The 24946-nt window shown below is 41.1% G+C and overlaps 2 protein-coding genes across 5 annotated transcripts; one reads left to right on the forward strand and one right to left on the reverse strand.

Moving 5' to 3' along the window:
• Positions 1-1476: 1476 nt before the first annotated feature.
• foxo4 (forkhead box O4) lies at positions 1477-11130 on the reverse strand. 3 transcript variants are annotated; one of them, XM_037076947.1, is made up of 4 exons: positions 10846-11130; positions 8937-9398; positions 5363-6907; positions 1477-4776 (listed from the first exon to the last, which is right to left on the reverse strand). In XM_037076947.1, exons 2-3 carry the CDS (start codon positions 9387-9389, stop codon positions 5390-5392), a joined length of 1971 nt encoding a protein of 656 aa, XP_036932842.1. In that variant the 5' UTR covers positions 9390-9398; positions 10846-11130; the 3' UTR covers positions 1477-4776; positions 5363-5389. The 3 variants fall into 3 exon arrangements, with proteins under 3 accessions (XP_036932842.1, XP_036932841.1, XP_036932840.1); XM_037076946.1 differs by having other exon boundaries at positions 8937-9403; XM_037076945.1 differs by having other exon boundaries at positions 8937-11130.
• A 4806-nt stretch (positions 11131-15936) lies between these two features.
• On the forward strand, positions 15937-24305 carry ubl3b (ubiquitin-like 3b). Of its 2 annotated transcripts, none has more exons than XM_037077773.1 (6): positions 15937-16115; positions 16699-16809; positions 19960-20068; positions 20469-20555; positions 22147-22224; positions 22727-24305. In XM_037077773.1, exons 2-6 carry the CDS (start codon positions 16783-16785, stop codon positions 22777-22779), a joined length of 354 nt encoding a protein of 117 aa, XP_036933668.1. In that variant the 5' UTR covers positions 15937-16115; positions 16699-16782; the 3' UTR covers positions 22780-24305. The 2 variants fall into 2 exon arrangements, with proteins under 2 accessions (XP_036933668.1, XP_036933669.1); XM_037077774.1 differs by lacking the exon at positions 15937-16115 and adding an exon at positions 16166-16545.
• The last annotated feature ends 641 nt before the right edge of the window (positions 24306-24946 follow it).

Genomic DNA, 24946 nt, shown 5'->3' on the forward strand with positions numbered 1-24946 from the left:
CACCTTTCTAGCTTTAAACAGTGTTCTGGACCTTATTTTTCCTCTGGGAACAGCTTGTTTATTCAGTTATGGGAAAAAAATAGTATAGAGTTTGTATTATTACCTCATTAATATTGTAAATATAATAAATATGAGTTTGAATTTCTTCTCCAAAACGACACAGTGCCCCTTTAACATTCAAGACAAACGTCCACACTGGCAGTGAAATAAACCGTTGTCTAATACAGATTCAATATGAGGGTGGACAAAATCCATCGTCCTCATCCTGTTGGCTCCAAAGTCTAATCAGCTCAAACATGATTATTCAGCAGTCTGACTAAGAGGTAGGGAACTTCCCAGAGTTACAGTCCTTTTACAGTAATGCAAAAACTTCCTCTTTCTGTTTCCTTGGACAGTTTCTTCTTGGTCAGCTGCAGCGAACAGATAATAAAAAGATATCTATGATAACATCAATCTAGCAGTCAAACAGCTGAAGCCTTATTATAGGTTCAGCTGGTCTTGAAATGCACTTTATAAATACATTTGACAGGATTTTAAATATATGCCTGCACAGCAAATGGACTGCGACTAAATCCACAGTGACGTCACTTACACAGAAATCTCATGAGGAAGCGATCTGTTCATGGAGAGGATGGACGAGGATCAGTCACATAATATCTCTCAATAAAGCCGCCATGTGGGAGTAAGAGTTAAAGACAGACATATCATTTAAAACACCTGAAGGACTATGATAGACTAATATTATGCTTACGTCCATTTTGTAAGAGAATTATGCCGATTTCAACTGGTTTGATGAGCTGGGAATGAGACAAGTCTCTCACACACTGAACCTTTAAATACATGTTTATGTTTGTTTATTGTTTGATTTATAGCAAAACCCAAATTATTCAAACCTGTATGTTGTTGGTCTGGTGGCAGATGTAGCCGGAATGGAGAACATATTTTAAATGTGTATTTTCACATTTTGGTTTGGCAAAAAAATAAATATACATTGTTTAATATAAATAACCTCCATCATTATGACATCTGCCACTAACTGTAGTTACAGTACGAGGCTGTGTGACTTTATAACAGCGACCCCAAGTGGCAGAACTGCAGAACTGACGGTCCAACTTCAAGGAGACTCGCATTTAAAGCACCTCTAAAGGTAACTGATATCAAATGTACTCAAATATAAAAAGTACAAATTATACATATATTTACATAGATGCATACAGGCTCCTGTACACTGTGGGTCAGCTGATTATTGTATCCATTTTTTTCAGATTATCCAAAATCTATGTTGTTTTTGTTTTTTTTACCCAGTTGATGATAAAGTAATTTTTAAATATGCCACAAATGAATGTAGTGGAGTAAATGTTCAATATCTGCCTCTAAAATGCAGCAGACTGGATGAGAAACAGTACAAGTGCCTCATAAATTGTTCTTAAATTCAGTACTTGGGTAAAAGTAACGGCAGCAATGAGTCGGACAAAGTAGGTTAAACAGTTTATTGAATTTATTTCTGCTGTTCAGAGCGTTTTGTCATCTCTGGCTGACTTTACACTGTGTAAAGAAAGAAAAAAAGACTTGAGGGGGAGAAGAAAGAAAGAAAAAAACTATCAACATTAATCAAAAATTGTTAACATAATTGGCGTATGCACAACATATCATTACCTGCCCACCCCAACCCTCCCCTAGGGGAAAATCAAAAGTACAAAAACCCACCCTCGCCGAATACTAAAATGCTGTATCAAATGGGGGCAATTTTAGATTTTCAAAAACAAACATACAGGGACTAACTGCTAGTTTAAGAAAACTGAGGGAAAAAAAATATGTAGATAGAAGTTATTACTTAAAGGGGGGAGATACAAGGGGAGTAATAACACCACAGCTGCCCGTTTTCTTTTTTTTTTTTTTTAAGGAGGCAACAATAAACTAGAGACATCAGATTCAACCGACCACCGCTCTGTTTATAACATCTCCAACAGCTGGACATCAGTTCAAAAAGGCTGTGGGGGGGGGTTTGTTGCATATACAACTTCCTAAAAATAATTACACGTTATGATTTCAAAAAAGAAGAAAATCATGCAGTTCGCACAAGCCAGTCGTCTGTTTCCAGAGCTACTTAAGTGACCAGTTGAAGGGGGGAGGGGGGTGTTATCATTTATATATGTATATATATATAAAGAGATAAAAACAAAGGAGGGGGAAGATGTGGATTGATTACACCAAATCAAGATATTTGTGCTGTATACAGAGAATTCAAAAAGGCCCTGATATGCACCCACGATATCACGGCGTACTCCAGGATACATCACAAATGACATCTAGCACCATTCAATAAAGAGAAAAAAAAATAAAAATAAAACAAACAAGAGTGCTTTGTACAAATCTGAGGCTAACGTATTCACATAGCTACAGTGAAATGATGAATATCAAAGAGTTTTAACTGCAGGGATGTTATTTTGTCTGATCACGGTTATGAAACAACGTAATTAAATATAAACACAAAACACAAGGGATTTTTTTTTTTTACGTGGGGGGAGGTGACAAAATAGAGTCCATGTTGCTACAGAGTAACGTCACGCAATAGTGTTTTAAATATTGGCAGTCAAGAAAAGAAAATAATCATAATAACCCAAGGGAGAGGCTATTACCGATATACATGGCTGGAGAGCTAAAAATACATTTCTCTAAAAAAACAAAATAAAAGGGAAGTCAAATCTGAGATCAGCTCGACAGAAACGTCTCCAGGAAAACAAAACAAAAAAGACACGGTGTGTTGGTTTCCAGTCGGTGGTAACAGATATTGTGTAGAATAAATATGTTTTGTTGTCGATCTGATTACGTCTGTGCACACGTTTTTATTTTTCCTGTCGATTTTTCCTTTTCGAGCGACCCTGAGAGGTAACAGTTGTATTAGTCTTGTTTTTGAGATGAGAATTTGGCGATTTCTTTTTTTTTTTTTTCGCCACGCCACGTTTCGGCATCGATTTATTATTCTTTAAAACTTGGATTCATGGTTAATGCAGAAAATAAGAATGAGGCAGATAATTGGGAAACTCTTTTTTTTAGTCAAAGCGGTCAAGTATCGATGCACTTTTGCCTCAGATTTCATGTTACAGGCATGTTGTAAAGCATATGTACACCGAGATACTGTGTCAGGCCCAAGCGCTCCCTACAAATGCCATGCAAATGCAAAATATTAGTGTTCCTTTGGTTATGTAAAAAAATCTACATGCATCTCATCCTTTACAAAAATAAAAGTATAGAAAATTACCGTTAGAAATTATCTGAAAATGCTTCTTCCAATGTAAAAAAAACATCACTTGTCATTAGTAATATATTCATATGTATTAATATCTCATTTATTACCTCCATCTAAATAGTATATTAAAACTATAATCAAATATATTCTTTTTTTTTGTACTTCTCACACAGTGAATTAATTTTCTTGAACTGAATAATTGAATAATTAAAAGTGTGAGAGGATATTTGACACCCACGTCCCCCCAAAAACCCCCCCAACAACAAAATATCAGGAAAATGTTAAATAGCAAAACCCTTCGAGAAGTGATTTTACAAATTTCCTTCAAGATTTCATCTCTTTTCCTGATAAATCTGCATAGCGTGTCCTCATGTACATGTGCAACGTGTACATTAAATGTTTTTTTTTTGTTTGTTTGTTTTACAGGATTAAATTCTTTTAATGAAATGGTATAACCTAACATGGATGTAGTTTGGGGTCCCTGTGAAACAGGAAACCTAAGTGCTTTGAAAATGCACGGGCTCAATGGAAAGAGTAACCAGGTAGACGATTTTACGGTGGAGGCATACTGCTGTCTGACACGATATAATACTTGGCCAACCAATCACTTGTTGGCAAAAAAAAAACAAAAAATTACCCTTGAATGCCCTGTGTATAAATTCACAAATCACATTTCTTCATTTTGTTAGTTTAACTGCACATCAGGGATTTAAAAATAAAAACATCCTCTAAAATCTAACACCAAAAAATGCCAAACTGCAAATACATACACCTCTTACACTGTTCAATCACCAAATTTAGGTTGTTTTTTTTTTGTTGTTTTTCTCTAAGGAGAGAACGCTGAATCGTACATGTGATCACAGTCCAAGTACACGATTGGGCGAGATGTGTAGCCAATGTTGAATCAAACATTTCATACCTCCAGTCGTCTACAGTCTTGATCCTCCACCTGTTCACAACACAGTCCTCAAAATTTGCACAGACTCCTGTTGCACCTTATTCAGACGATCAAACAGCATTTGGTCTGGCGATTCACGCTTGGCGAGTGTCAATGGAAAACTGGCCGTTTCTCCAAAAGCGCAAAGTCCGTCGATTCTTCAATACCAAAGCCATCGAGTACCATATCCACCCTAAAGCTATTCTGGTGTAACACGACTGAAACATAAACTCCCGGCGGAGGGGAGTTAACGATTTGTCTTTTCACTCTAAAAAAAAGTCACACGTCTTTAAAAATCATCAGTTCGGATTAAAAGAAAAAACGGCTAGCAGCCAAATCATTGCAAGTGTTATATATATATTTGTTTAAAAAAAAAACAAAAAAAAAACAGAGAAAACTTGTGCATAGTAGCGTGAGTCTCCTCCCCGTCCTCTGCATGTCTTGGCACGTGACATGAGTGAGGTCTGGTTTTGTCTTTAGAGTCCGAGAGAAGCATCGAATCTGAAAATAGTACCTCCAGCCAGCAGGGAGGAGGAATGCACCGGTCGCTCTGTCGTTTTGTGAGGTTATATTGATTGGAGATCTGTTCCTGGAAGAGACAATGATCATGAAGATTAGCAACAGTTCTGATAATTACTCCAACTAGCAGTTATTTTCAGAGAGAACCGTCACACCAGTTGGTTAAAAAAATGTCAGAAAACAGTAAAACTGCTCATCACAATCCCCCAGAGCCCAGCGTAACATGTTTAACTGTCCTGCATAGTGCGACAGTCTAAAACACAAATATATTCAGTTTACAATGATAAGAAACTGAGGAAAGAGGCAAATACTCATATTTGAGATGCTAAAAATTGCAAATTGTTTTCCGTTTTTCCTCTCCATAAATTACTGACACAAATGATTTTCTGCCATCTTAAATCGACTTGAAGCTACAAATCGCTGAATCGTGTTTTCTGTTGAATGAAAAGCATTTCCTGATTGCAGCTTTACTTTTACTTTATTTTCAGCTGAATTCTTTGGGTAATTTTTCTTCTGGGTTTTTTTTTGGGCTGTGAAAAACTTCTGATGATCTTTTGTTCATAATTTTGCGATAGAAAATAAGTTAAAGACTAAATCATTTGTGAAAAAAGTTAAATATAAACAGGCTTGAGTGTGTTTGTTTGAGCAAAGTGTACCTGGCTGACTGCAGGGCAGCGGAGGAATTAGCTCGGCACCCAGCTGTGAGCTGAGCCCTGCGTGGTGGCAGGGCCGGCGTAGCCTTGGCCTCCGGGCAGTATGGGGTCAAAGTTGAAGTCGAGGCCGTCTCCGTCCATGAGGTCACTGTTGATGATGTAGTCCACGTCACAATCCAGGTTCTCGGTGAACATGTCCATGTCCAAGTCTGTGGGCAGCCGGTCCTGACCGGTCTGGAAACAGGACGGAGCTCCGAACTGACTCATCCCCTGCAGGCTCGCGCCAGGATTGGCTGAGGTGACGGGCACTCCGTGATGAGAGCCCACAGCTGACACCGTGGCGTGATGGGCTTTGAGCGCGGAGAGCTGCGATGGGTCCTGAGACATACCTGAGAGGATCATCCCCAGCCCCATCTGAGAGTGATGCTGGTGTTGTCGTGGCGGTTGTTGCTGCTGCGGCTGCTGCTGCTGCTGGTGGTGGAGGTGGTGCTGCTGTGGCTGCATCTGGGCCTGCAGCGCCATGGGGGCCGTGTTCGGCTCCAGTCCTTTACCCAACAGCAGCTGATTGGGTTTGGACCTCACGCCCACGGATGTGCCCAGGCCCATCAGGCCCACCCCTCCAGGATTGGGCATGAGGGGGTCTACTTGGGTCATCATGACATCACTGGGAGGGGGGGAGTCGGAGGTGAGAAGCGCCTCCAGGCTGGAAGGCACATGGGTGCTGAAATGGCCGCTACCGCGAGAGGCGGAGCTGGTCATGGGGTTGAAGAGGGAGTTGCTGAAGGTCGACGGCTCTTTGCTGCCTGGTCCACACTGAGAGATGGAGGCCTGGGTCCCGGTGTGGGTGGGGGCCTGTGGGAGGCTGGATGGCTGCAGCTGATGGAAGGAGGAGAAGCTGGAGCCACGAGGCAGCAGGGTGGAGGCGGAGGGCAGTGGAGTGGGAGGTGCTGGTGGGGCTGTACTGGGACTGGCCCCTCCCTGCTGCTGAGTCATCAAAGTGAGGCCGTCGATCAGATCCAGCTCCTCCATCAGGGTCTCGGTGAGGGTGGGGGTCAAGCTGCTGGCAGTGTATCTCCCCAGCAGCGAGTCTTCGGGCAGGTTATCGTCATCCTCCTGTCCAGGAGCGATGGGGGACAGACGCCCACTCAGAGTGCTGGCGTTAGAGCTCGTGCGTGGGCGGAAGGTGGTCCACATGTCGCTGTCGTCCAGGCTGCCGCGGGACGAGGGGCTGCTGCTGTTGACCCATTTGGGGAACTGCTGGGATGAGTTGGGGCTGTCTGCGCCCGCTGAGGCCGTGCTGCCGTCACCCTGCAGCGCCCCTCCAGCGCCGCCCAGCCCGGCTGCTCCGGCCTGCTTCTTGGTCTGCTTGGCCCTCATGCGGCTCTTCAGCAGTTTGCTGCTGTTGTCCATGGAGGCGGCTCGGCGGCGAGGAGCTTTCCCGGTCTTCCCTCCCTCTGGGTTGAGCATCCACCAGGAGCTCTTGCCTGTCGATTCATTGTGAACCCTCAGGAACTTGTTGTGGAGTGATAAATTGTGGCGAATTGAATTCTGAAAACAGAGAGAAAGAAAAGTCAATTTCAGCACTGCCAAAATTTAGATTATCCTTGTGAAACTGAAGCAGCACACCTGGATATAATGACACCTGACCCACTGATCCCAACCTGGAAGTCAGGACACCGCAAGTGGTCAGAGGAATAACCTCAGAGGTCATGAAACAACAAAAAACTGCCGTTTGTGACACATTTATAATATTTCAAACATTTGTCTCATCTTGACTTTTCTCTTGTCGTGGACTCAGTGGTGGGAACGGCCATGTTTTACTGGGGAACCACTTAAAAAACAAAAATATGTTCGTAAGTGTTATGCATCACATAGTAATGTAGGTAACATCAGGTAACATCAGGTGATGAGTGCTTGATAAATAATATAAAGCAAATATATAAAATGAAAAAGATTCTTTCTATTGTGAGATTTCCTCTTGGTTTTATCGACGACAGACTTGAAATGCAAATGAAAAAAAAAAAAGGTTGTTTTTTTTCTGTTTAAGCTCTGAAGTGTTTCCATTTAAGTGTTTCTATTCCGCATTCTGAGTTTCACATTAGATGTTTCCCTCGTCTTATTTCCATTTTTAGCCTTTTCATTTAATCTTTTGCATTTTAAATGTAACTTTTGTTTCCATTTACTCACCTGACTTCACATTTTCAAATGATCATTTTACATTTTAAATTTGCATCTCAACTTTAATAACGGCCTAGTTATCAAACGGGGGGCAGTAAAATAACCTTTTAATTTATTTCTCTTTTAATATTCTATGTGGACTCTTCATGTTAGCTATGACCTCGAACATCCTCCACACAGGAGGACCGACTCTCTGAACGCTCTGCAACTGCAACTGTCAACTTCTCAACACCCATTTCTGACCAAATTTTTAAACGCACCTATATTTATAGCCACACGATCAGCTGACTTATGGTTGCTTTTAATCATTAACTGTGATCGTATAGTAACTCCGTGACGCGCCTGAGGCGGATGAGGACATGTGAGATGCACTACAACCTCTGCAGCCTTTACATTTCACTGACTGTATGTATGGGGAGTAACAACAATACATGAACATCTTAATTTCTCCACTACAGAGTTTCTAAATCTGGACAGTTAAACCGTTTCCTCCTGACTTTTACTCCTGGATCAATGTTCCTGTGACTTCCCACCGATTTCCACCACGAGATGTACCGAATAATTTTACATTCTCAGTTTCGTGTCAAACTATTTTCTTTCCTTGTTTAATTTTTTCAAATAGAGGCTGAAAACTAATAGACAAGTGCAAACCGTGAGAGCGGTTGAGAACCACTTGTTCTACAAACGAGTTTACAAAAGTTTGATTTATCCCTCGGTCAGTTCAGATCTTTATTGTCCTGCAAAAGAAAATGAACTTTGCAGCAAGAACAGTTTATAACTGAGCCAAGTCGACTGGGACTGTTTTGATGATTTGCAACTTGACTTGACAAAAAAATAATGAGTTAGGAAGAGTTAAAGACTCCTGGCTTGACTTGAGACATGATTGAACCTGAGTGACCTTTTGTATTCAGTATATTCCCTCTCTAAAAGTGATGGGGAGGTAATATTTTTTTGACTGAGAAAAAATTAGAAAAGCTTTTTTTACTCTTTACGTTTTTTTTTATTTCATTCATTTATTTCCCTGAAATGCAATAAACAAAACAAATACTGTACTTCTTGGTATGAAATTAGATGCAATGGTCAGTAATATTTACAGGTGCTGATAGTTTCTCTATATAAAGTCTGGATGCTGAAGGTTAGACTACTAGTTGTGTCTGGTATTCAAGTGAATATATGCTGAAAATAATAAATAAGACATTAGAAAACATTTAAAAGACAATTTCTACACCATCAGAGTGATACGCATTCTCTTATTTTTTCCAATCTTGCCCAGCCCACATGATAAACAATGCTTCTATGATGTAAGATGAGTTGTAAAGCTATAAATAAAGGACTCCTGGCACTCAGAGCACCTTGTAAATCCCCCGCAGTAAAGATGAACACCACCCTCCACACTCACCTTCCACCCCGCTGAGCTGTTGCTGTCTCCTTTGTCTCTGAAGTAAGGCACCGTCTTCACCATCCACTCGTAGATCTGCGCCAGGGTCAGCCTCTTCTCAGGTGAGTTCTCGATGGCCTGACTAATCAGATCAGCGTAGCTCTGGTTCCCCCACGCGTTCCGGCGGGATGATCCTTTGCGGGGCGTCGCGCCGGCTCCGCCCACGCCGGCCACGACCCCGCCCTCCCCCGCCGCCGCCGCCGCAGCCGCAGCCTTCTCCGGCTCGGACGTGATTTGCTGCGCCTCGGGCTTGTCCTCGTCGGCGGGCGGGGTCCCGGCGGTGGACTCGGTGCCATCGGCGCTCTCCGGTTTGACAGCCGAGATGTCGGGCCTCGGCAGCGGCCACGTGCAGGAGCGGGGTCTGCTCTGCGGCTCGAAATCTGGGTCAATCGGGGGCACCGACGACTCCTCCATGACGGTCCGCTGAACTTCCGATCGACCACACACACACAAAAAAAAGTATGGGACCACTTACAGCATCTACCTTTAAAATACAAGGTATCTACTTTGAGCCGATGATGTGTGATTTAAAAAAAACAAAACAAAAAAAAAAACTTCCCGAGACAAAAACAATCCGCGTCACTCGGTGCGGGGGTGTAAACAGAGGGGCCTAGAAAAGAGACGTAATAATCTGGACACACCAATAGCCCTCGGGTAATCCTCAGATTGGAGATTAGGGAACCCAAATAATCTCCTTAATAGTAACTATCATAAACCTTCCGATTTATATAGAATGAAGGAGGGCCGGGATGAGAGCCCCCTTTGTCTGAATGGAATAAAACAAAAAGTGGCAGAGTGGCGGTGAGCACCAAAACATCTGGATCTACACAGGTGTGGGCTCACCTGCGGATGAATGACACAATGTGAAGTGCGCGTGGGTACAAATCAATGCCATCCCCCCTCCATTCACAAAACACTCAACGATTCAATATTTCCCCCCCAACACATATATTTTATTAATGTGTTATTAAAAGTGTTTCTCGAATCTAACCAGGCGATATTTTAAAAAAGAGAGATCGACAAATTAAAGGTTATTTCGTACCGACAACACTCATCCCTCGTGTATAAAACTTTCAAAGCCCTTCACTGTAAAGCTATGAGGACTGAGGATTAGCTGGCTGTTGTGTTACAAAGGAGCTTCAGAGGAGAGACCCTGTCCGTCTCCACTTGTAAACAACGTGATGTCTAGCCACAAAACCTCCACCACAACTTTTTTTTCCCCCCCAAATATCCCCAAATGACTCCGGAAACAGTCACAAACCAAACCAAGTTGAAAAAAAAAAACAAAAAAAACAACAAAAAAAATAACCGAGTAAACTATAATAGCACACCACTTGATTATCTCAAGCTACCGTCCAACTGTTTTGAGCTCCTGCTGCCAAAAAGTGTAAAAACACACTCACACTCTCTCACACACACTGAGACTGTGGCCCTGTGAGAAACAAGCTGCTATTAAACTAAAACTAAGTGTCAAATGAGAGAGAGGCTCAGAGGGAGAGAGGGTTCAGATAACTGTTAAATAGTGTTTAAGTGCTGATTAAAAAATAAAATAAAATAAAATAAAATAAAAGATAAACGAGAGATAAGGAGAAGTGTTCGTGAGGAGGAGAAGTCCGGGCTTCAGGTCTGCACGATCCGCCACATTGCGGCCGGGCGCATGTCACCATCTGCCATGTTTCTGCTCCACACTCCAGCCGCGGCACACGATGCTCGAAGAGGCGGTTGTAAAAAATTAAAGCCTCTCTCTCCGCCGAGGCCCGGAGCTCAGCCGGCCTTCGCCCCGCGGTCTCGTTAAAGCACTACAAAGCGGATTCCCCGGGTGTTGGGTGAAGTTGGGTCGCCCCGGAGGTCTGTCGGCTCCCCCACTCACTCAGCCGCACTTTGAAAACAGCACGATAGCCTCCGTAACGTTAGCTGGTCGAGCTCCCGCTACTCCAGAGTTTACAAATCCGTGAAAAAGTCCGTGAAATGCCTCCGATAACTGGCTCCGAGCGGCCGCTTTCATTCACCGGCGACTTTTGTCGAAGTTCCTGCCGTCGCGGCTCCCCAAATATCCACTCCTTCAGTGTCTTTTTGACTTGTTTTGTTTTGTTTTGTTTTGACTCGAGGCGAAGACTCCCTTCTGACGTCTGTTTACCACTGTCAGGCGACGCCGTCTGCGCATGCGCCGAGCGGATTTCTGGGAAACGGAGTCATTCGTGTGACAGCACAGGCGTAAACAGCAGCTGAAGGAGGCAACATGTACCTGTAATAGAGCATTATGTAACAGTCTGTGAAAGTGTGCTAAGTCCCAGACATGCTTAGGTCATTTAGGGTATTATTACAGACAAACACAGCGCCGATATGACCGCGAGACTACATCAAATACAGAACAATGTGTTACAATACAATACCACAATAATGATTGTTACATGTTTATGTTTTATCAAGGTTATTTTTTTTATTTCTGTCAAATTAGGTCAAATGAATTAGCATTTATGCCTACTATCTGGACTAATTAGGCCTTGCGATAGTGTTGTTATTGTGACACTAAAGGAAATATTATGATTATATACAATTTAAACCTATATATTTATAGGTACACCTGCTGGTGCTACCATTATACAATAATTCACACCTTGACCTATATCTATCTATTTAACTATGTATATATCTAAATCTATCTGTCTATCTATCTATCTATCTATCTAAAGTTTGCGTCATACTGTCCTGTGTTGCCTGTAGTCTGTTGTGTGAATGCCTGTTTTTGTGCATTATGAAGCCCCTTCAACATGTTCTAATATATCTGTATTTAGATTAGATAGATTGCAATAAAATAAAACAATCTCTACAGTTATTTTTCTGCCTTTTATTTTGTCAAACGAGGTCAACAGCAAATATTTCTGGTATGACTTTGACTAATCAGGCCCGGTGTTAATGTGACACTAACATTAAGTGTCTTGTAAGAGCCAAAATAGTGTTATCTTAGCTTTTTTTTTTTTTTTTTTTTTTACCTGTAATAGTGTTCTGTGTAACTTAAACTCCAAAATAATATGTTTTAATGAAATCAACCAACACTAATAACTGTTACATGTTCAGGTTTTATCAGGGTCATCTTACTGTCATTTTTACAGCACAGTGTTGCATAAGGTTCATGTTCATGAACATGTATATAAATGTTTAAATCAAATTAGAATACCATAAAATAAGACAATATATGATACTCAAGATTAGTTAGGAATATTAGGATATGGCTACATATCCAGTGGGTCCAGCGGGTCTGTGGCTCTGCAGTGCTTTGTCCTGTCAGGTAATCCAACTTTACTCTACTGGACAGACAGATTTTAGAATCTGGAGTGTGACAAGATAACATCAACTCTTAGACTCTTTTACATCTTACAGACATCATCAGTTCAACATTATCACGCATCGGTCGTAAAACAACTCCTGAGCTTTCTCCGTTCATAGAGACTGCGGCATGCTGTTGAATTTCCAAGAAAAGGCTAGTAAGTAAATAGGGTTGAGATTATTTTGTCACACATTCCTAAGTGTGATGAAGTCGCAGTTCAAATCTGAGGGGCTTAATTAAAGAATGTAAGACCGATGTTTACGTCTGCATAGTCAGTCTGAACTAATATAGAATAGAGATAGAAATCCATACATCCAGATGACAGAGAAATACATGCAGATACATGAAAATAGCTCGTAGCAGTTTTATTTTTAAATAAATGTAAATGTGTGTTTGTGGGAGAGAGAGGGAGTGTGTGTGTGCGTGTGCGCGTGCGTGCGTGTCGCTGTATTCTGTTTTCTGCTTGTTTGGATATTTTGTACCTTTCTTTCTCTGTCACCAGTTTATTATCACTGAGTCTTTGTTAGGATCTGAATCTCCTTTCACACCATTATCTACTTCGGCGTTTAGTTTCTTATTTCCAGTGTTCTAGGTTTCTTTACATTGTCTGAAGAAGGCAGATAGTCCAACTGACATAACCCCTCTTTCCACTGAGTTCTGGTTCTGGGCTGGTGTTGGTTTGCTTTTCCACAGGCATGAGAGCCACTGGAGCGTCGCACCATGTGGTGGTCACTGTGTACCAAACAGCTGTGGAACTGTGGAGCTCTGAAGAAATACGACCACATCGTCTCTTTACTGGTGATGCTCCTGGCTTCGCATGCCTGCACTGTCATCCAAACATGACTGCTCCTCAGACCACTGTTACTTAGATTATTGAAAATATCTAAAATCTTTTGTTTATTCTCCTGTGGATAAGTTAGAACCTGCTACATTTACACACGGTTTAAGTTGCTCCTTGGTAACGATAACCCTGCCTCCAGCCACTGATGTAAACTGTCCTTTGTTCTAGACCAGAAATGTGTTGGAGCAACTCTGAAACCAGTTTTCCAGGTCGGAAGCCAGTCCTTTGGCTTTGTAAGCAGAGAACTGGTTCCAGAGTAGGCACTGGCTCCTGAACCGCCTTGCTCGAGAGGGGAACTCTTCTGGGCTCAGTTCTTGGGGTTTGGAGAGTGTGTGTCGGGAGATGGACTTAGATTATTAATTTCCTTGCAAAAGTAAATTGCTTTATTCTGTTTGAAATATTCAATATACTACAATCAAGAGAATTGTCCAGGTTGATATAAAATGTTCTTGCAAGTGTGTCTTTGACTCGTGTGTTTTACCCTACTGAGACTATTCCTGTCGCTCAGTTGGAGTTGCTGTTTAGGTTTAGCTTCAGCGGAGCAGTTTTTCATTCAGTCTGTGGAATAAACAGTTTTTTACTCAATACCCTGTGAATCATTGTTGGATGTCCAGTCGAGAGGAGTTATAAGACTCCAGAAGAGGAGAAAGTTGACACAGTGAACTACATGAGTCATGACACTTCACATCCAGCAGATAACATTTCTAGACAGTTTATGGATTTAGGGTGCAACAGTAAGATTTACAACTCGATAAGAGAGTTTTGTTTCAGAGCTGACGGGGTTTACTCAATTATTTTCATGTGTGCTCTTTTGTTGCCTCGGCATTTTTGATGACTGGAAGTTAATGAAACAGTGAAATGGCACGTGCAACAGATGTGGTAAATTGAAAAGTGGAAAAAACACCTCACAAGTTCCCGCTTGTCTTCGTGATTCAGCAAACATTTTCATTATTGTTATTGTTCAGGTAGTTTTCTCGGTGAGTGTTTTCCCTCGGAGCATCATGTGCTTCATCTTCCATGTTGTTTCTCTTATGTGTTTATCAGAACTCATAAAAGTGTAATATTCCCGTACAACTGATCACATTGTGCTCTGCTCACTGTTACAAGTGATGTTTTCTGTGCATCATGCCGACGAGTCTCCCCAACACATCCCGATCTACACGGTTGGCTACTGAACAGTTTGCGTTGGATTCCTGTACTGTTCCTCATTAGCTGAGTCACGACTGGGACGAGGCGTTTATACACAGGGAGCCATCGTGTGTAGAAGACCGAGGCGTCTGATAGTCGCTCTGCCGTGACTCACCTGATGTCTCATGGGATCAACATCAGGAACCAGCAGCAGCTTTTACTACGCTGGGTTTTAGAATCATGTGTTCTGATCTGTGAACTCTTTTCAAATCAGTTCGGGATTTTGGGGCTTCTGGAGACTCGGCTAACACCGTCTACCTCAGTTGTTTAAAATGCTGCAACGCCTTTTAGCTGTGAAGCTCCAGGAATGTTTTGTGGACCACAAAACTTCACCTCACTTTCCATCACAATGGCGGTAAGTGGATAATGAATGGATTGTTAGTTTTGGGTGAACTGATCCTTTAATCGATTAGTCCACGTCAGGATTGCACTTCAAATTCTAAATTTGATAACCGGGAGTTAACGGATGACATGATGACATCACAAACTTGATCTGATGAAGAGCATGTGATGTGATTCTGGAAAAAGCTGGTAAGCAGAAGTGGAGATGGAACTGTGTGTAGCACTGGGACTAATTAGACATGATTGTAACGGTGCTGTTAAAGGTACATTATGTAGTTTCGGGGAAAACATTTTAATCAGAAGACAAATATCTTCACTGATTGAAATTTCTTTGTGCCCAAACAAACCAAATAAACAAACTCTCTTTGTTATCATGACTGAACAAACTGAATAAACAAACTGACCTTAAAGATGACACAGTTTCATACTGTTTTGGGGAAAGAAGGAACATTCTTAAATTGATTTATTTTATCAGTAAAAAAGAGCACTGATTCCAATAATCAAATAATACTGAATGTCAGATCAAATCATGTTCATAGTTGTTGACCCATAGCATACTATATATACAGTACATATAATTTCACTTTTACTTTTATTTACTTATGTACATTATTTAGCCTACGATAGAAATACTTTTTTATACTTATGTACATTTCATATCAGATACTTTAAGATTAATAATTCACTCATCAGTCATTTCTTAACACAATATCAATAACAATATATTTTTCTTAAGTATGACTTTTGGGCAGTGTTGTAACGAATGCCCAAAAGTCAAGTAAAAATAGAATTAACTAAATGAAAGAAACCCACACAAAAAGTACGTGAGTAAAAGTCATCAAGTGTCTGATATGACGTGTACTCAGGTCTTAACAGTTATGGAGATGGCACTAAAAGGACATTTTAAATATTAAAATCAGAAAATCTGATTTAAGATTATCATTTAATTTTTTCAAATTACTACTGTGGCTTTCTTAATTTGTAACTCATACTCATAAGTAACATTTTCAAATAAATGTAATAGAGTAAATGTAGAATATTTGCCTCAAAACTGTACGTAAGTAGGCTCCAGTACTTGAGTAAATGTACTACTTAGTTATATCCCATCACTGCACTGACTAACTGTCTAAATAGCTGAAGAATAAATATATTAAGTCATCAGGTTTCACTCTGAATGCAGAAAGTTGCTGCAGTGTTTTTAATATTGGTGATAACGCCATGGAGCCGCGCTTACTCGTTCTGGACATCAACTCCCAGAAGGCTTTGCGGTCGCTCTGTGTGTTTACAACCAGCTGACATCCGGCGTCTTCCCGTCCATTAGCCACCGATACCCACAGTCAACGATATCCATCTACACTCGATATTTTCCTCATGAAAAACGCTCCCCACTGATTCGTCAATTCAACTGGATGCAAAATCCCATCATAATCATCAGTTGCAGGTGAGGTCCACAGGACGGAACAGACCGTTGCACGTTTAGTTAGCACGATAGCGCGCAGCTAGCAAGGGATAGCAGGATTGGCAGAAGCTAACACAGCAGCTAATGCTAACCCGAGCAGAAGCCTTCCTCAGTTTCGAAATCTGTCAAACGAAACTAGGTGCCTGTTGGTTTGCTTAAGCGAGTTAGATTATCTAGTTGTGTTGCAACACCGACTGTTTTGTGTTACATGGCAGCTAATTGGCAGCTTTGGTTGAATCGAGCTAATATAGAACACATTAGCTCGCTAGCTTGTCTAGCTTAACGTTAGAACCTGGAAACAGTTGAGCTATTAAGCTCGTCGCTGCCGTAACCTGACATGCTAAGTTTGTTATTTTAGCAGGCTTGGGCATGGTTTAGGGAGATTGTTTGCTAATTACTTGTGCGATTTCAGGTAACTAATCAAGCATGTGCTTGTTTGACGTTTGATTGATAGTGTTATGATGTTAGCGACATGCTAATTCGGTGGATAATGGATTGTGTGCAGTGCAGTTGTGGTGCCAGGCTGTGGGAAGCAGCCTCACAGTGTTTGTGTTGTTTGTTTCAGGGCTCTGGCCCCGTCTCCAGCAGCTGAAGCGCACCAGCCCTGATCTCTCTGCTCCACGTCCACGGCCTTCATCCTCTCTGAGCCATGACCACCCAGAGGGATCTTGATATGGTGAGTGAGTCAGAGTCTGACACCTTTTTCTGATGTTATTCTCCTGCTCAGGGTTTAATCTCTGTCTGCTGATAGCGCGGACTCTATCTGATCATCACAGTGATAACATGACGTTAACGTTACCCCAAGTTCAAATAATTGAGGTTTGGGGGTGGAGGTGGGATTAGCCAACGTCCACAAACACTTAGCTGGGACAGTGACTGCTGTTCCTGTGAACACCATCTGTCTAATCTCAGTTAAAACGTTGCCCTACTTTCCTTTCAAGGTTTAGACACCAATTGATTGTACCCTCTTAATTAATCCTGGTCACACACAAACACGCACACACACCCCACCATACTATAGGAATGAATAGTCAACCCTCTTTTAGAGACGGATCAGAAATGATAGAAGTTCTACAGGGGAGAATAGTTTTGGTTAACTGTGATACCTGGTTACCTTGCAGTTGATGTGGTTAATAAAGAATCATTAATGCTACCATAATTAGTATATTCATCAATTAAAAGTTTAATATGCAACAATTTTGAGCTTTTTTTTTAAACCACAATTCCAAATTTTCTGATTTTGACTTCTTCAATTCGCAGCTCTAATGTGTTTCATAGGATTGTAAACTGGTTAAGTTTCAGGTTTTGGGGCTGTTAGTCAGACAGAACAATGCAACAGTGTTTTTAGAAAGTGCAAACATTCAAACATGTTAAATATTAAGTGCTACATTTGGGGGAAAATAAATAAATAAATAAATAAATAAATATGGAAAGAGAAATAAAATATTTCTGAAGCTTGCATCCAAAACTTGACACAGAGGACATGCATGTTCATGGTGGTGTTATCTGGTCAGGCAAATCAAAACATGTCAAGATGTCACCTCAAGCTCTTGGACATTTTTATGGCCATTTTTAATTATTATCTGACATTTCACAAACCAAACATTTGCTTTGTTATGAAAATGATCTGTAGATTTTTTTTCTCTGTTGACATGCCTTAGAAACACTAGCAGACATCCTTCCTGTCGGAACACCTACAGAAATGAATTTAAACAAAAATGTTTTATCTGGGACACCTACATCAGGTAAAAACCCACACCGAAGCAGAGCGTGATCCCCGCTGCCCTGGGGCATTGGTGTGTGGTTGTTTATCTATGTCGGAGACTTGACCATCATCAAAAATGAATAAGCATTTGGTAGCTTTGCTGACCCTTGAAAAAGTTGTTCACAACAGTGTTTAAAGGATTTGATGTCTTCCTCTGGATTGGAGAACCTCGTGGACATGTGTGATGCGGGACATTGCCGTTGGTAACCAGGCAGATTTGACTTTGTTTTTATTTTGTCGGGGATGAAAGGGACGGGGACAAAGCTTGTTAATGATGACATGGGCATGTAACCCCACATTGAGGTTATTCGGTTCAGAGGGGGGAGGGGAGGGCAGAGTAGCACCGAGGGAGGATTGTATTTGTAAACAGATCAGAGAGCGGATCGTCCCCCGCTGACGTCACACCTCGTGGTTAAGTCTCTTTGTTCTCTCCTCTGTGATTTGTGAACCAAAGAAAGTTCGTTTGCCACCTTTACCAGAACGGCAAATGTCGGGGAAAATGAATCCCATCTGTCAGTTCTGACTCTTCAGCAGGGATGTCCCATTTGAAAGATGTAGTTGACAGAATGTTTTGTGTTTTGTTTTTTTTTCACCAAAGTAATTTTTGGGAGTAGCAGCATGATTGATTAGAAATGATGGATTAATGGATTAATAAGGAACAGTACTTGCTGCAGCATAAATTGGATGACAAAGGTCCAAAACGGATCAATAATGTAGGTCAGACTGATGTTTCAATCCTGACCATGAGCCAAACATAAATACAGTGCAAAATAAGCAGGCAGATACATATAAATGTAAAATCGTGACTGAAAATTTTGATGTCTGCTTGAAATCCATAAGATGGAGCGTAGTTACATCATCATATATTTTTGTTAACATATACTCACTATAGTGATGTTTGTGTGTAAAACCTGCCTTCACAGAGCTGAAACATGTTGGTTTGGTATTTTGGTTATTATTAGACTTGATGACCAGACGAAGATTCAGCTGGGATCAAAATGTTGTCCGTTTCAATACATTTGGGGTTTGGGATCCTTGTGTGGGCGTTGTGCTTTACATCACTGCCTGAAATTTTCTGACCCGCAGACATAAACTTCCCCGGTGGCACTCCGCCATCTTTAGTCTTCCTGTCTTTAGTTCTTTCATCTTTTGGGGGGAAATATGTTCTTGTTTGGACCGAGGTCAGGTGATTGATTTGTTCCAAAAACCTCCTCGTTGTTTTGTTTTAATGTTTCGGATCATTGTCTTCAGTCTTAAAACATACACGTAAGATGTTTGTATAAAATCATACAAATCATAGTGGTCTGATGATGTCATATTTATTATTAATAATGGGTTATCCCTAACCCTATTTCATATCAAATTAATTTCTATGAGTTGCAGATTAATAACAATTTGTGTTACAGTGTTTTATCTTTTTGTTTCCTGCGTACAGATGAAGAGTTGTTTTATTTATAAATCTTACAGCAGAATGAGTGTGGAGTGTCAGACATGGATTTTCTGGTGTTACTGTGATATTTAGGCCTTTAGTGTTTTTTTTTTTTTTTTAACAGATTGGGTTTATGTAGTTGCCCAGAGGATAAGACCCTCCCACACACATATGCACAGTCCCCCTCGGGGCTACGCACTGGCCATGTAAATTTAATAACATGGCCCATAGCTGTCTGGGACACCTGGGGTTATCACATTAGGCCGACAGCCCGGAGAGGAGCTCACAGCGTCCTGGAACTAAAGGGCCAGTGTTCCCCCCCCCCTCAGCCTCAGCCCCACCCATGTGTGTAGTCGTCTCTGGCAACAGGGGCTCACTTCAGTGTAAGCCCTCAGTGAATGAAGTCGCCCAGTCAAAGGGTGGAGATCTGGTGTGGATAAATCTCATTAGACTGGAATGCCCGTCTCTTCACAGCCTACTGAAGGTCACCTCATGTCTGCAGAGGTTAGAGGAAGTGGAAGGATTCCTCCACAACTAATTAAGAGGACTTTAGAAGGAAATTTGGTGTTTGTGTCGGCTGACACGACATTTCTGTGGACTAAGATGATGCTGTTTTTTGTTTGCTGCTGTAGGTGCACCTCCGCCTTATCCTGGTCAGTGGGAAAACACAAGACTTCACTTTCTCCCCGAACGACTCGGCCACAGACATCGCCAAGCATGTGTTTGAGAACTGGCCCGCAGGTACGATTTTATACGGCTAATTTGTTTTATTGTGTTCCAAGTAGTCGATCTGATTCAGTCGCAATCTTTGCCAACACATTTACTCTCAGAATCTGCAATGATAATCATGGTTGTTCAACAAATAAGGATTTGTTACGCAATATTAGCAAATAATGTATGATTAACTGATCCATTTATTTTGCTGTGTTTGTACATACTGATTTATATTAAGAGTCAGAATAACAATAGACTTTTTAAATGAGACAATATTCAAGTGCTGTGGATATATTGATATCTGTGTTTATCAGCCGATGTGTTTAAATTTAAGTAAACTGAAAACTTAATTCAAACTATTTTTATTGGTCTGAAAACTGGGTTGGGTCATATGAGATGACGCCCTTGTGTCTGTGCTGTGTGACAGGATGGGAGGAGGAGAGAGTGAGCAGTCCCAGCATACTGCGCCTCATCTTCCAGGGACGCTTCCTTCATGGCAACGTCACCCTGGGAGGTAAGAGCAGAAGCGATTGCAACAAACGGTTACTTTCACAGTTGATTAAACAGCAGTGTTGCCTGATTCAGTGTCACATATGCAGGAAATGACATAATGAGCACGTGTGTCATCATAGTGAAGGTGGCAGCCGAGTCGAGTTATTTCCTTTTGACTTCCCGGTCTTCTGATTCTTGAGCTGATGCGGTGGAAGTAAGATGCAACAGGAAGTGGCATAACAGGCTTATTAACATAAGCTGCTTGAGCTAGCGAGATAACAACAACAGTCAGCATACATCTACTTATAAAACACTGTCATTTACCGCCATCACCGCTGTCACACTCTCCACAGCCAGTCAGCATCCTTTTTCTACCACTTGAGTCATTTTGCAGTTATAAAACCAGAATGTGATCAAGGAGTATTTCCTAAATGAGATCTCAGTACCAACTTATATGTCTGGAAACAGGTGGGACAAATCCAACTAGAAGCAAATGTGCTTTCTCCTGTTCAGCATAGAAATAAAGAGAGAGAGAAGTGACCGAACCATAACAGTCGTCATCTTGCAGATCTGCTAATCTGGGATCTGCTGTAACTCCAAAGTTTGTAGTCTGAGTTTATATGAAGTATTGACCTTTCGATAATGTGTAATATTGTAATCACAGACATAAATCTTTCATAATTTCATTGTTATTTTCACAGAATTTGACACCCTATTTCAGGCCTATTCAGCTCCTCTTTAGGAAGGCCGGACCTTTTACCTTATCTGACTTGATAAGGAAATAACAATGTTTAAAACAACACCCGTTGTTTCTCTTTGCTTTGTACAATTGAAATAGGATTGTTATATGAGAGCAGGAAGAACATTTCCTTGAACATTTTGAACAGTGTGGGCAACACTTTTAAATAAAATAAAGAATATTTTTGTGCTCACAAGTAAACAGAGGGCCAGGAGGAAGTTGTTAAAAGGCTGAATATTAACTGTTCACGAGTACATGTATAATCTGAGTAAAAGCTCCCAATGTCCACACACTGATGATCAAAATCTATAGTTGGTTGTCGACTAAACTTTTGAAATATCCTGGTCTGTAAGTAGTTTTCTTTCTCTTGTGTTCACAAACATTGATCTGAAGCTCAACTCTGAGGCTGCTCTTCAAATAGTTTTCTAATAAGTAATAAATATAGTAACTTTTGATCAAATTCAGGCTCAAGTGAAGACACTCTGACAGCCACACCCATGTCTGGGTGAAGCCTTCCAGTCTAAACCCCACCCAGTACGAGTACAGTTACAGAACAGGTTCAGATACAGGTATACAGGTAATATACAGGTGTACCTGCCCATCCCAAGTTATTAGTCAGCGATGAGGCTGTTAACAGATATTTGAACTGATGCACGTTTGCAGTGAAAATTAAAATATTTCTGTCAATCTTTAGATAACCAGTGATGGCATGTAATTAAATATACTTGTACTTTACTTGAATATGTCCATTTTATGCTACTTTAAACTTCAACTCCGCTACGTTGACCGTTTCCTAAAATGATCCGGCAATCTATAATACGGTCAAACTATAAAATATAGCTTCATACTAAATGATTTATTTCTTGGTTTAAAGCTCTAAAGCTGCCACCGGGCCGAACGACCGTCATGCACCTGGTTGCCAGAGAGACTCTTCCAGAGCCCAACTCTCATGGTGAGGAACTCTTTCTTTGTCTCCCTTTTTTTCTGCAGAAATGTAGAATTATCAAGATAATATTGGCGTCAGCGTTCAGGACGAGCTATCATGTGGGACTTTGGGGATCAGAGACTGCAGCTAGATGAAAACTGTGGTAGTTAAGAACACTATGGACAAGATTTACGCCTGAATCTCAGTTAAACGGCATCATTTGAAGAAAACATGAGGACACTGAGTTGCATAATCCATCTTAAATGTGCATGTGATCTTGAATTTATTTGATTGGTTTGTTGGAATAAAACTGAACCAAACGGATCAAAAGATAAGTTGATTTATTGGCATCACCCAGCTCATTTTGTTTGACCTTTTGCATACATCCTGCAGAGGGCCGGTTGTTGCTGCTGCTGCTAACTTCAACCTCGTCCCACACAGACAGTCTGCAGAGCGAGTTGAACTTTCTTCTAGCTTCAGCCACTCTGTTTTTATCTCACTTCATGTCTTTGTTGTCCCATCTTTACAGGTCAGAGGAACAGAGAAAAAACCACAGAGAGCAACTGCTGCCTCCTCTTGTAAAGAAACAGAAACCACCCCCTACCCCTTCCCCTAAACTCACACATATATATATATACACACACACACACACAGGACACACATTACACACACACATATAAACATGCATACACGTTCTCTCCTGCCTTTCATCCTGTCAGCTGTGGATTTTGGATTAAATCACAGGAAGTCTGGTTGGGGCTGTCACCCGCTTTGGTTGAACACTCGTCCAATCTGAGGCTTTTTTTTGTGCCAATATAGTCACTTTTTGCCCCAAAACTTTTACTGAATCGGCAGAAGTTGCTGTTGTTTTACGTTTTATTTGGCGTTTCATGATGTTTAACAAAACCTACGCTCCCTCGCTGACCTGGACAAGTCTTACAGAGCCGTCGTAGTGAAAAAGACCCAGGAACTCTTTGGTATTCATGGACACAGATTTGCTAAAGGATGTGTTGGCTATTATCCTTCCCCTACTAGTCACATGGATGTTTCCCCAGGTCGTACTGAATGGTGTTAACCCTCTCATTGCACTTAACCAGTCTGTTAATCCAGCAGTGTTTATTGTGTTTCATCTTCTTCTCCCCCAATGATTTTTTTGGTCAGAGGAACAGACCTAAATTCCCCGACGTGGTAGAAAATGTGCCATCCTCTTCATGAGACTGTTTCTGCCTCTTACTAACTGAACCGTTCGGTCTGTATCAGCACCGGTGGCGTTTGTGCCGTTAACCTACATCTGTTTGGACCAATGGAGAAAAGACTTTTATTAGGAAGGGCTGTGTAAACACCGGGGAGGGGGGAGGGAACGTACAGGTCCACGAGGAACAGGAGAAAAAAAACTCATAAAGATGGAGTCGGATTGATCGTGTGCCATCAGGTGTCTTGTTCGCACCTCTGGCTTTGACTTTATGGACTAGACTGTCAATGCTCCTTTGTAACGGGAGCCGACACGGCGGGCCAGTTAAACGCAGACAGAAGAAGCGGTTGAAGATGAGAGGAAGGAGTGTCGTCGCTGCGAGATCCCCCTCTCTACTGGACACTGAGGCAGGGGGGAGAGTCTCTCCCACTCGGACGAAGCGTAAAAAGGAAGGTTTTAGTGGTGTTTCACCTCCTTTTTCATTTGGATGCTGTCTTTACTTCTTGTTTGCCTTTTATCGTGGAATTCAGTAATATCATTAATATTGAAATTTAAATATATCAATTTTTATCTTGTGTATAGGTATTTGTTCGATTTTAGTGTGGGTGAGTTTGTGTGTGAGTGTGTCTGAGGGTGTGTGATGCACGTGGCATACTGTATGAGGACTAGTGAGGGCATGTGATCTTTAAAAAAAGAAAACAAGTTGGTGCACTGGGAGTGTTGACGGGCTGCGGTTTCTTCAGAAACAGTCGGAAACCTTTTGATTCCTTCCATTGAGTGTCCTTTGGTTTGTGTTTTGTCAATCAGTGTCACTGCTATGAAGTTTAGCTCAGTATGAATAAATGTAAAAACTAAAAATGCAATGTGGTCTACATAAAAGCTTGTATTATAAATTAATAAATCTTTAAATAAGGCATTTTGTTTTTGATTTCTTTTCGTTGTTTCTCAAACGGCAAGAGAAGACGAGAGAGAGAGATTGTTTTCATTATTGATTAACCTGTTTGATTTAAGAAAATATGTATCTAATTATAGTCAAAGGATTGTGAAAGATTATCACAAAGTTCATTGTGAAACCTTCAAATGTCTCACTTCGTCTGATAAACAAGGTCCAAAAGTCAAAGATATTTAGCTTACGATCATAAAAGACTAGTAAATATTCACATTTAAGAAGATTGAACCAGAGAAGTTTTGACTTTTTGCTTGAACAATCAATCGATTATCAAAATAGTTTGATGTGGGTTTTTTTTGTCAATTTTATTTCATTTATTATGAGTTACTGGTTCAGCTCCAGCTGTGTTGCAGTTCTTATTCCTATTGCTTTTTCATTTATGTTCTCGCTTCTATTATCCACAATTTTATTCACATTTTTCAATCTTATAGCAACTGTGCTGTTTATTTTTTTCATCAGGACCTGCATTATTCACAGAGAGTTACCAAAAATCTCAAAATGTCAAAAGTTCCTGGATCTGTCCCTTTATCCAGATCCACACCGAAAGTTAACGGGTTCTGTGCTGGCCTGAGACATATCCTCAATCCAAGTTTAGCGGGAATCTGTTC

The sequence above is a fragment of the Acanthopagrus latus genome, chromosome 18 (assembly GCF_904848185.1).
Source record: "Acanthopagrus latus isolate v.2019 chromosome 18, fAcaLat1.1, whole genome shotgun sequence".
In the NCBI taxonomy this organism is placed as follows: Eukaryota; Metazoa; Chordata; class Actinopteri; order Spariformes; family Sparidae; genus Acanthopagrus; species Acanthopagrus latus.

Excerpts from the sequence above, each read along its gene's own strand:
- foxo4 (XM_037076947.1), bottom strand. The coding sequence starts at position 9,389 with ATGGAGGAGTCGTCGGTGCCCCCGATTGACCCAGATTTCGAGCCGCAG. Across the intron at positions 6,908-8,936 it reads ACAGCTCAGCGGGGTGGAAG|AATTCAATTCGCCACAATTT; the intron begins GTGAGTGTGGAG and ends CTCTGTTTTCAG.
- ubl3b (XM_037077773.1), top strand. The coding sequence starts at position 16,783 with ATGACCACCCAGAGGGATCTTGATATG. Across the intron at positions 20,069-20,468 it reads GTTTGAGAACTGGCCCGCAG|GATGGGAGGAGGAGAGAGTG; the intron begins GTACGATTTTAT and ends GCTGTGTGACAG. Across the intron at positions 20,556-22,146 it reads TGGCAACGTCACCCTGGGAG|CTCTAAAGCTGCCACCGGGC; the intron begins GTAAGAGCAGAA and ends CTTGGTTTAAAG.